Source organism: Dipodascopsis tothii (genome assembly GCF_038497935.1).
Source record: "Dipodascopsis tothii strain CBS 759.85 unplaced genomic scaffold V1510scaffold_10, whole genome shotgun sequence".
Lineage (NCBI taxonomy): Eukaryota > Fungi > Ascomycota > Lipomycetes > Lipomycetales > Lipomycetaceae > Neoaidaea > Neoaidaea tothii.
This window is the reverse complement of record NW_027117994.1, coordinates 133,624-144,774: the sequence shown is the minus strand read 5'-3', so window position 1 is coordinate 144,774 and position 11,151 is coordinate 133,624. Positions and strand designations below refer to the sequence as shown.

At 71.2% G+C, this 11,151-nt stretch overlaps 4 protein-coding genes across 4 annotated transcripts; 2 read left to right on the top strand and 2 right to left on the bottom strand.

The window, feature by feature from the left end:
• Positions 1-2,087: 2,087 nt before the first annotated feature.
• On the top strand, positions 2,088-3,263 carry V1510DRAFT_363322 (uncharacterized protein; the record flags this gene model as incomplete). The annotated part of the gene is made up of 1 exon (XM_066931125.1): positions 2,088-3,263. A coding segment is annotated over one exon (1,176 nt), but the record flags the coding sequence as incomplete, so codon positions are not given.
• A 101-nt stretch (positions 3,264-3,364) lies between these two features.
• Positions 3,365-4,836, bottom strand: V1510DRAFT_444771 (acyl-CoA N-acyltransferase; the record flags this gene model as incomplete). The annotated part of the gene is made up of 4 exons (XM_066935690.1): positions 4,735-4,836; positions 4,601-4,704; positions 3,597-4,571; positions 3,365-3,565 (listed from the first exon to the last, which is right to left on the bottom strand). Exons 1-4 carry the CDS (start codon positions 4,799-4,801, stop codon positions 3,365-3,367), a joined length of 1,347 nt encoding a protein of 448 aa, XP_066789692.1. The 5' UTR covers positions 4,802-4,836.
• A 1,462-nt stretch (positions 4,837-6,298) lies between these two features.
• V1510DRAFT_414799 (exocyst complex component Sec5-domain-containing protein) lies at positions 6,299-9,257 on the top strand. The gene is made up of 5 exons (XM_066933482.1): positions 6,299-6,488; positions 6,518-6,655; positions 6,687-8,075; positions 8,105-8,719; positions 8,749-9,257. The coding sequence occupies exons 1-5, from the start codon at positions 6,329-6,331 to the stop codon at positions 9,234-9,236; spliced, it is 2,790 nt and encodes a 929-aa protein (XP_066789691.1). The 5' UTR covers positions 6,299-6,328; the 3' UTR covers positions 9,237-9,257.
• V1510DRAFT_414795 (branched-chain alpha-ketoacid dehydrogenase kinase) lies at positions 9,223-10,969 on the bottom strand. The gene is made up of 5 exons (XM_066933481.1): positions 10,764-10,969; positions 10,709-10,731; positions 10,580-10,676; positions 9,612-10,547; positions 9,223-9,582 (listed from the first exon to the last, which is right to left on the bottom strand). Exons 1-5 carry the CDS (start codon positions 10,926-10,928, stop codon positions 9,541-9,543), a joined length of 1,263 nt encoding a protein of 420 aa, XP_066789690.1. The 5' UTR covers positions 10,929-10,969; the 3' UTR covers positions 9,223-9,540.
• Positions 10,970-11,151: the final 182 nt, after the last annotated feature.

Below are 11,151 nucleotides of genomic sequence, written 5' to 3'. Positions count from 1 at the left end.
AGCCTACGACCAAGGCGGCAAGCGCCATGCGCCCGGAGGATGCGGCAGGTATAATGCGCGACAGGCCGCAAACAGGCCGAACAAGGACACAGTGGATACGCTGTGGCGCGGCCTGGATCTGCAGGGGGGCCAGGTACAGGGGCGGCTGCAGAAGGTTAGAGGACCACTGGACGGGGCACCGCCATTCGGCCAAGGCCGCTGCTAGTGGACTGACAGAGGCCTGGCGTGCCGCTGGCCGCCGCGACGCTACGGGCACGGCGCGGCCGGCGCGACGAGCTGGTGAGGCCGAGACCGCGTGGCGGTCGCCGCCTGCCGCCTGCCGCCGCAGACCACGGCCCGCTGCCACGGCCGCGGCCGCGGCCGGCTGCCGTCCCTGCCCGCGGCTGCCCGGCCACTGGCGGGGCGGCCGGCCGGCGCTGGCCAGGCCTCTGGCCCGACCCGACCCGCTCGCTTACGCGGGTATGCGCGGCGCCACATGCAGCCACATCCCTGAAGGGCGCCTGCCTCGTTTCGGCAACCTGTAAACAGCTTAAGGTTTAGCGCCCCCTCCCTACCGTCCGCGGCTGCCTGAGAAAAAAAAAGACGCCGCTCGCACTCTCACAGCACCAGACGTCCTCAGACCTTGCTCGCGGCCAGATCGGCAGCTCAGTACGGCCGGCATTCAGCTCAGCCCGCTCGTCCGCTTCGCCCGGCCGTTCGGGCGATCGCACAGCGCGCGATTGGTGACACCGCGTGTGCGCCCAGACTTTTCGTCCACAGGACTCTGGCCCTTGGCCCTCAGCCCTCGGGCCCGCCGTCGTCCGTCAGCGAGGCCGTCAGGAACGGGGCTCGGGCCGACCGGCGGCTGAAGCACGATGAGCGCCGCTCCGCGTGCCACGTACGGCAAAAAAGCACACCGACAACAGCACTGGCAGGGCCTGGCCGACACGGCGCGATGGGCGCAGGCCAGCCCTGAGCCGCGACAGAGCAGCCGCACGCTGACGCCGTCGCCGTCGTCGTCGTCGCTGTCGTCGGCGCACTCGGCGCGCACGCCGCGGCGCACGGTGCGGCCGGTGCGGTCCGCGCACACGCTGCCGCCGCTGCCGGCGCTGGAGCGCGGCGACGACGACGCGTCGGCGCACTCGTCGCGGTCGACGTCGTCGGCGTCGGCGGCGAGCGCGCGGCCGCGCGACTCGGAGGCAGACGCGCTGCTGCCGCGGCCGCGGTCGAAGCCGGCGCGGCTGCTGGGCGCGGGCCGGACGCTGGCGTCGCCGCGGCCGGCGCGGTCGGTGCGGTCGACGCGGTCGGGCCGGTCCGCGCGCTCGCTGCAGGGCCCGCGGGCGGCGTCGGACGGGTCCGACGACGAGGCCGCGCCGGACCCGTCGCGCATGCACCGGTTCCGGTCGCTGCTGGCCAAGATCGGCACGGCCAAGCCGGCGCGCAAGCCGCTGGCGCGGCACGACACGAACGCGCCGGCGTCGCCGCTGCGGGCGGTGCGCCGGCTGTCGCTGCACGGGCCGGCGCGCGGCCACACGCGCGCGCGGTCGACGGCGAGCTCGCCGTCGTCGGCGTCGGACCGCTCGGCGCGGTCGACGCACTCGGCGGCCGCGGCGCCGCCGCGGCCGCACCGGCACACGGGCAGCCTGCACCACCACCCGGTGCCGCTGCTGGACGCGGCCGCGGCGTACAAGTCGCCGCTGACGTTCGAGTCGCGGTCGACGCTGGACCTGGCGGTGCCCGACACGCCGGGGCTGGTCACGGACGGCCCGGCGGCGGCGGACGGCCCGGACGTGGCCGAGGCCGCGGCCGCGTACGCGTCCTCGGACGACACGGACGACCTGTGCTCGACGCCGCCGCTGTCGCCGCACAACAAGGGCGCGGTCGTGCTCGGGCTGGACACGGTCGTCGGGCTGCACTCGCCGACGTTCGCGTCGCTGCGCGCGCCCGGCGACCTCGCCGCGGACGCGCTGCGGCCGCGGCCGCGCACCAAGCGCCCGGACGACGTCCGGCGCTCGCCGCTGGCGTGGCCGGCGCCCGAGACCGCGTCGCCGCGGGCGTCGCTGGGCGACGACGCGCGCGGCGAGGCCCGCGAGGCCGACTTTGGCGACCTGCTCGCGCTGTGCTCGTCCGGCGCCGTCGGCTCGTTCTCGGCGTTCGTCAAGTCGCTCGCGCGGTCGCACAAGCTCGCCAAGCTCGGCGAGGCCTCGTTCTCCGAGGTCTTCTCGGCCGTGCACCAGCGCACCAAGGCGTCGTCGGTCCTCAAGGTGATCCCGTTCGGCAACCTCAACGCCAAGATCGAGCAGACCGAGGTGCCCAACCTGGTCAACGAGCTGCGGATCACGCAGGCGCTGGCCGCGGTCGACGGCTTCGCGCGCGTCCTGGCCACGCACGTCGTCCAGGGCGAGTACTCGGCCGACCTGCTCGACCTCTGGGACGACTACGACAAGCTCAAGGGCTCGGCCAACACCCGGCCCGACTTCTACGCCTCGGACCAGCACTACTGCATCATCGTGCTCGAGAACGCGGGCACCGACCTCGAGCACTTTGTGCTCAACTCGTGGAAGGAGGCCGCCTCGATCTTCTGGCAGACCGTCAAGGCGCTCACCGCCGCCGAGCAGGCGCTCAACTTCGAGCACCGCGACCTGCACTGGGGCAACATCGTGCTCGAGGCCACCGACGAGACGCCCGAGGAGATGCTGCGCAAGATGCGCATCTCGGACGGCGCCGACGTCGAGGACCGCTCGCTGCACGAGTCGCACGACATCCGCGTGACCGTCATCGACTTCACGCTCTCGCGCGCCAAGATCGGCGACGACGTCGTCTACACGCCGCTGGACGACCCGGCCCTGTTCGAGGGCAAGAACGACTACCAGTTCGACGTCTACCGGTTCATGCGCAAGCACTTTGCGCCGCTCGACCTGCCCGCCGGCAAGAACCGCAAGCTGCGGCTCGACGGCACCACCGAGTTCGACTGGGCCGAGTACCGGCCCAAGACCAACGTGCTGTGGCTGCACTACCTGTCCGAGCGCCTGCTCAACCACAAGAGCCTGCTGCGCCCGCGCCGCTTCCGCGAGATCATGTCGTCGATCGAGTTCGGCAAGGGCGACTTCTCCGAGCTCGACGCGTTCCGCTCGATCGACAGCGCGTACCGCATGCTCCACCCCGGCAAGAAGAAGTTCGGCTCGGCCGCCAAGGAGGGCTTCTCCAGCTTCGGCTCGGCCGGCGACGTCCTGCTCTGGGGCGAGAGCGCGGGCGTCGCGTACCTGCCGCGCGACCGCTGGTAGCGCTGTACGATTATCCGTGTGTACTCTATTATACCCGCCCGGGCGCTGCCCGGGCCTTGCTACCGTCTGCGACGCACGAACACGCTTTTACGCACTAGCTACTACACCCGCGGCCGCTTGGCCGCCGGCGCGGCCTCGTCGGCCGCGCGCGCCTTGCCCTTGGCCTCGGCCACGCCGGCCGCGGCCGCCGCGCCGGCCAGGTCGAGCCCGTCCACGAGCCGGTGGTAGTCCGCCTCGACGGCCTGGTAGCCGCTGTCGAGCGCCGCGATCCGCTCCACGTCCGACGCCGTCGCCAGGCTGTCCTGCCGTCAGCGCGCCCGCGCCCGCACTTACGTAGTTGTGGTGGAACAGCCGCCGCTTGACCTGCAGCCGGTACTGCCGGTACGCCTCGCGGTCGGTCTTGTCGAGCCGGCTGAGCTGCGCCATCTCGACGCAGCGCACGAACTGGCGCGTGGCCATCTTCTCGGCCTCCTGCGTGCGCTCCAGCCACGCGCGCGCGACCGGGGCTGGGCCGAACCCGGCGTCCGCCCACACGCCGCGGCGCGCGAGCCGCAGCAGGTCGCAGCGGTCCCGCAGGTCGTCGAAGCTCTGGCTCGGGTCCTCGACCGTCACCTCGCGCACCTGCGCGTCCGCGAGGTACTCGTCCATCAGCGCGTTGTACAGCGCCGCGCCGTGGCCCTGCCGGTGGTACGGCGGCAGGATCAGGAACTGCGAGATGCGCTTGCGGTGCGCCAGCGCGAAGAAGTCCGCGGCCGCCGCCACCTCGGCCGCGTCGTGCAGCTCGCTCGACTTGAACCACCAGTACGAGTACACGGTCGCGAAGCCGACCAGCCGCGGCCCGCTCGCCGCGCGCTCGTACACCGTGTAGAGCAGCCACCGGTCGTCGGTCAGGTCGATGTACGACCCGCCCTCGATGAAGAGCAGCACCAGGATCTGCATGCGCCGCAGCAGCTCCGCCGCGCCGGCGTCCGTGACCGCCGCCTTCCAGATCTCGTACGTCGCGCCCGCGCGCTCGTAGCTGGCCCGCCGCTGGCCGGGCGGCGCAAACTCGGCCGCCGGCCGCAGCCGCCCGCGCCACGTCGCCTCGTCCGCGCATGTCTCGGCCGGCAGGAACTGCCGCAGCCGCCGGTCGGGATCCGGCTCGTCGCTGCCCGTGTCCGCGGCCTCGCCCTCGCCGTCCGAGCCGTCCGAGCCCTCGGCGTCTTCCCATCCGCTCTGCACGAGCTCGGCCAGCGCCGACTCGTCCTCCAGCTTGTCCGCGTACGTCGTCTCCAGCAGCGGCAGCAGCTCGGGCCCGCCGAATCGGAGCTGCGTCAGCACGCCCCTCGCGCGCGTACCTTCAGGCGCAGATCCTTGTAGCCGTAGACCGTTTCGGCCCGGCCAAAGATCTGGTACGTGAGCTCCGGTTTGAACTCGGCCGCCGTCGCGCCGTCCGCGTCCGCTGCCGTTAGCCGTGCCGTGATTGACGTACCCATGACGATCTCGAGCGCGTCCGTCGCGCTGCTCGTCCACTCCTCCGGCCGTACGATCGTGGTCATTGTGTGTGGATGATTCAGCGCGCGCGTTGCGCTTGATATGTCACGTGTCCGCCGTGCGGCGCGTCGCACAAGCAAGCAGCCGCGCAGCCGCGTGCACGTGAGCCTGCGCATGTGGCACGGCGGGGCAGCGGCGGGCGCGAGCCGCACAGCGTGCGGCATATAGCCGCACGGGCCCTAGGCCGACTCGACGCAATTGGCGCCTGCGCGGGCAGCTGTCCTCGGAGTCGCTGCTGGGGAGCGTGGCGCGCCTCCGGCGGCGACTCCGTCGAGGTGCGCCCTGCGGGCGGCTGTGGCGTGCCTCCGGCGGCGACTCCGTCGAGGGTGCGCCCTGCGGGCGGCTGCGGCATGCTTGCGCCGCAGCGCGTGCGGCATATAGCCGCACGGACCCCCGGTCGTGCTCCCCAGCTCGGTTTGTGCCTGCCTGCACGGCAGCTACCCTCGGCGGAGTCGCCGCTGGGGCTGTGACGCGCCTCCGGCGGCGACTCCGTCGAGGGTGCGCCCTGCGGGCGGCTGCGGCATGCTTGCGCCGCAATGCGTGCGGCATATAGCCGCACAGACCCTCCGTCGTGCCCCCCATGCGTCTGCCCGCAGGGCAGCTACCCTCGACGGAGTCGCCGCCGGAGGCTCGTCTACGTACCTCCGGGGCGAGCCTCCGGCGGCGACCCGTCAAGGGAAGCCTGCCGGCTGTGCGTCGCATCACGTGCTCCATATAGCCGCACGGACCCCGGGCCCCTGTCACGGGGGCAATTCGTCTCTGCGCGGAGCGGTCTCGGCGGAGTCGCTGCTGGAGGCTGTGGCGTGCCTCCGGCGGCGGTTCCGTTGAGGGTGTGCCCTGCGGGCGGCTATGGCGTGCCTCCGGCGGCGACTCCGTCGAGGGTGCGCCCTGCGGGCGGCTGCGGCATGCTTGCGCCGCAATGCGTGCGGCATATAGCCGCACAGACCCTCCGTCGTGCCCCCCATGCGTCTGCCCGCAGGGCAGCTACCCTCGACGGAGTCGCCGCCGGAGGCTCGTCTACGAACCGCCGGGGCGACTCCGTCGAGGGTGCGCCCTGCGGGCGGCTGCAGCGTGCGCGCCGCACCGCGTGCGGCATATAGCCGCACGGACCTCAGGCCCTCGTCGCGAGCGCAACTCGTCTCTGCCCGGAGGACAGCCACCCTCGACGGAGTTGCCGCCGGAGGCTCGGGTACACACCGGTGGACGGCGGGCCTCTGGCGGTGCGCCGAGGGAGGCGCGTTGCGTGCGTGCGCCGCACTGCGTGCGGCATATAGCCGCACGGACCTCAGGCCCTCGTCGCGAGCCCTTCGCCTCTGCCCGGCCGCCTCTGCCCGAAGGGCAGCCACCCTCGACGGAGTCGCCGCCGGAGGCTCGCCCAACCTCCGGCCCGGCGCCGGCTCCGCGTGGCGGCCGCGCCCCTGGGAGCCGCACGGCGCGCGGCGGTGGCTGCATCGGCGTCACGTGCGGCCGTGATATATTTACAAACACGCCCGCCGCGGTCTATCAAGCAATCAACCGGAACCAGCCCGAACATGGAGGCCACGTCGGAGGCCGTGCTGGACTACTACGGGCTGGCGGACCCGTTCCCGCTCGTGTGGGCGGACACGCCCGAGGCGGCCAGGCCGGCGATTGCGCCGACCGGCGCGGACACGCTGTTCAGCCGGCGGCGGCGCGCAGGGTCGCGCAGCGAAGGTGAGTCCAGGCGGGGCGCGCTGACGCAGGCACGGTGCGCCAGGAGAGCTTCGAGATCCTGGTGCGGGCCAAGTCGACGCTGGACCGGGTCTACGCCGAGATGAAGAAGGACTTTCTGCAGGCCAACCACGAATGGGGCGTCGGCGAGATCGCACGGCAGATCGACGGTGGGTGGGCGCGCGGGCGCGCTGACGGCAGACGCGAACGTGCGGGCAAACCAGATCATGAAGCCGGTGATGGACAACAAGATCAAGGGCGAGCAGCTCAAGGCGACGCTGTCGCTGATCGAAAAGAACCGGTACCTGTTTGACCTGCCGGCGACGCTGGCGGACCACATCCGGCGGCGGGACAACGACTCGCTGATCCGGGACTACCGGCGCGGGCGGTCGATGACGGACGAGATCCGGGTGCTGCCGCACGCGGCGGACCTGTCGCCGTACGCGGTGCAGCAGCGGGCGGTCACGGAGCGGATCTGGGGCGAGGTCGAGGTCGTGGTGGAGGAGTTCAAGAGCGACGCGTGGAAGCAGCTGGCCGAGACGCGGCCGGACGGCAAGTACCTGGACCTGATCCGGATCCTGCTCGAGCTGGGCGTGGAGGACAACCCGATCATGGTGTGGATGCAGAGCCAGCTCGAGTTCCTGACGTCGTCGCTGGAAAACACGTTCGACAAGCTGGGGACGAAGGTGCAGCTGCTGCGGCGCGAGCTGGCGGACGGCGCGGCGCCGACGGCCGAGTACATGGCGTTCTACTTTGGCCGGGCGATCGGCGGCACGGCGGCGGCGGCGGACGACGACGCGTTTCTGCGGGACACGCCGGAGGTGGTCAAGATGTGGCACGTCGTGCGGCGGCTGGTGGACGAGGTTGCGCAGCACTTTGGGACGCAGATCTCGCTGTTCTGGGCGTGCGCGACCGGCTTCCTGGACGGCAAGACCCAGAAGGGCCTGCCGCGGGGCCAGAACGGCGAGTCGCGCGTGCACCTGGCGCTGTCCGAGGGCGACCGCAACCAGATCCGCGCGGGCACGCGCGACCTGATCGACCGCATCGCGCGCCACGTGGCCGACTTCTTCCTGGCGCAGGCGGCCGCGGTCGAGCTGCCGTCCAAGGCGGCGCCGCGGCCGGCGCCGGCCGTCATCCAGCGCGACGGGACGTCGTTCAAGAACAGCTCGGACTCGCTGATCCGCGGCACGCTCGGCGGCTCGCTCTCGGCCAGCGCGATCCTGGCGAACGCGCTCAACAACGACCAGAAGGCGCCCGAGGAGCCGCCGGCGACGCCGGCACCGCCGGCCGCGCCCGCCGCGCCCGCCACGCCCGCGCCCGGCGACCGCGCCGAGTCGCCCGACTCGTCCGCGTCGTCGCCGACGTCGCCCGAGACCCGCAAGAGCTACGAGCTGTACGCGTTCCTGCCGCCGAACGCCAACGCGCTCTCGACCACGTACTTCCTGGCCCAGATCGTCGGCCTGCTCGGCACGGTCGCCAGCGAGCTCGCCGGGCTGTCGGTCTCGCCCAAGCACGCCGAGTCGCTGCGCGACATGATCAGCACCGTGCGCGAGCGCTGCGTCGGCGCGTGCTGTCTGGCGTGGCAGCAAGGTACGTCTCGCCCGGCCCGGCTGACCCAGACTCGAAGCGGTTCCGCATCCTCGAGACGTGGACGCCCGCGGCCGACAAGAAGACCACGCTCACGCCCGCGCTCTTCACGGCCTACCAGAGCGCCGTGCTCGCGGGCGTCCAGCAGGTCCTGTACGTCGCCGCGGCCGAGAAGAAGAGCAAGGCCCAGGTCGTGCTGCCGCCGTCGAGCAAGATCGTGTTCAGCATCAAGACCCAGTTCGTCAACTCGATCTTCCTCACCGTCGACGGCCTGATCAAGCTCGCTGCCGCGTCCGACAGCCGCACGCAGGCCGAGGCCCTCCGCGCCGCCGGCGACAGCAGCAGCTACAGCCTCGTGCTGGCCAAGGCCACGGTCCCCGTCAAGCTCGACATCCGGCTGCTGTGGATGGTCTGCAACATCTCGTTCCTCAAGACCGTCACCGTGCCCGCGCTCTTCGAGCGGTTCTCGACCGTGTTCTCGATCCAGCTCACGGACAACACCAACATCATCGGCGACGCGCTCCAGCAGCTCGACGACCAGCTCTTTGGCTCGTACGTCAAGAAGAAGCGCGCCGTCTTCAGCAAGCTCATCGGCCACGGCATCCTCGAGAGCGGCACCGACTGGGCCGCGCTCGGCAAGCCCCAAGGTAAGTCGCCGGCGGCGGCGCTGACCCAGACGTCTCGGCCTACGTCTACGAGTCGCTGCTGCAGCTGGTCATGGTGCACTCGAGCATCTCGAGCAACGCGCCCTCGCTGGTCCACCGCGTGATCCAGGACCTGCTGGGCCACATCGCCCGCGTCCTGCTCGACAGCTTCCGCAAGGTCCCGCGCTTCTCGCTGGGCGGCATGCTGCAGGCGACCATCGACACCGAGTTCATCAACCAGAAGATGGTCAACTACGTGACGCCGGACATCGACAAGCTCTTCCAGATGTCGTACTCGACCGTGCAGGACGTCACCGACAAGGCCAGCCTCGACGTCACCACCATGACCAAGCAGCTGGACGAGATGAAGAAGCTGCTGCTACGCGCCCACAAGAACTCGCGCACCGAGTTCTGGTGCTTCAAGAAGGAAAAGGACACCCGGCCGGGCGACAAGGGCGTGCGGCCGTCGCCGTCGCTGGCGCGGACTGCCTCGAGCCCGGCCAAGAAGGCGTATGCATAATTGAACGTTTTTTGATTACGGCGCGGCGGCTGCATGCGGCTATATGCGCGCTGCGGGCGGCCGTGCGTGGCGGCGTGCACCGCCACTGGCGAGCCTGCGGGCGGCGATATGCGCGCCGCACGTCGTGCGGCTCATAGCCGCCCCTCGCGCAGAGCGCCCGGCGGCCGCATGGCCGCCCGCAGGGCCTCCTCGGCGAGTCGCCGGCTCGTGCTCCGCCCAGATGCGCCTGCCGGCTCGGTTCCCAGCGCAGCGGCTCAGCCGCACGCCGTGCGGCTCAGAGCCGCCCTCGCTCCGTCCGCGCCGTCTACCGCACCACCGCGCCCGGCAGGTGGACGTACGCGTCGGTCTGGGTCAGCGCGTCCGCTGCCAACTTACCCCCCAGCCAAAGCAGCTCTGCAGCGAGATGCTCCCCCCAAAGTACTCGGCGTAGGCCCGGCTCAGCGGCAGCCCGTAGCCCAGGCCGCCCATGGAGCTGCCGCCCGTGCCCGTCACGCTCGGCGGCGGCGTGTTGAGCGTCTTGAAGCCGTCCCGCTCCTCCTCCTCAAAGGTCGAGACCGAGTAGCCCCAGATGCGGTCCAGGTTGTCGTCCGAGATGCCGCCGCCCTGGTCGCGCAGCCGGATGGCCACGCCCGAGCGCGTCTTGACCACCGTCGCCAGCACCTTGTGTGGCTGGCGGTCGGCCGTCGCAAACACGTAGGCCGACCCCGTCGGGTTCGACTTCAGGAACGTCTCGACCGACGCCCGGTAGCTGTTCTTCAGCAGCTCCGTCAGAATGTACTCGAGGTGGTCCGGCACGTACGCCAGCGTCACGTCCGCGCCGTTGTCGATCTCCAGCGACGGCCGCACGCCGTACTGCAGGTCCGAGATGTCCTCGAGGAAGCTCGAGATGTTGACGAGCATCTCGGCCGGCGACACCTGCAGGTCGACCGCGCCAATGTACCGGTCGTAGATCTCCTGCTGGCCCGAGTCGTTGTTGCGCGTGAGCGCGACGTGGTGCTTGGCCAGCAGCCGCGTGCCCACGCGGTCGTGCAGGTGCTCGTTCAGGAAACGGTCGACCTCGGCCGGCTGGATGTACGTCTGCGCCTCCATGAAGCCCTTGGCCAGCGTCGGGATCGTGTCCGTGTGCTGCTCGACGAGCGCCTCGAGCGCGGCCACGAACCGCAGGTTGTCGTCGGCCGTGTCGAGCGTCTCGCCGACGTCGTAGACGATGTAGAGCGACTTGATGTACTTGTGGTAGATCTGCGAGATGTTGGGGTTGAGCACCATGATGTACGGCAGGTTCCGCAGCGCCACGATCCGCCGCGACAGGCTCTGTCCGTCAGCCCGGCCGCGCCCAGCCTTACCGAGAGAATGTTGGACTTGATGTACCGCGCGTTTTTGAGCAGCAGCTCCGTCCGTATCGGCTGGCGGCCAAACTTGACCAGCTCCTGCAGCGTCACACTGCCGTCAGCACCGCCGCGCCCGGGCCTTACTCCTTGAGCGGATGCTGCGAGGTCTGCGCGTCAGTGCCGCCGCCGGGCCTCTTACCCGAGCAATCACGTCGTCCATGTTCGGGTACTGCTGGTCTTCGTCCAGCGAGTAGCCCGCGCGCGGCGCGCCGCCCGACAGCGGCGCGCGGCGCACGGCCAGCCGCCGCCAGTCTGCGCCCGCCCGCGGTCGTGCGAGCCGTGCCGATGTCCGTAGCAGAGCCATGGCCGTTGGAAAGTGGTCGAGGCCGCGGCGGTGATGTTCTGGTGGTCTGCACTTCCCAATGCGGCAGTCGGCGCAACGGAAGCATCACGGCTGCGCAGAGGCGGCGACGGCGGCGACGGCGGCGACGGCGACGGCAACGCGGCCGGGCACGGCCGGCACGGCCGACACGGCCACGGCGGCTACGAGGGCGCCCGCCGCGGCGCCTGCCGGCCGCGCTGGCCGG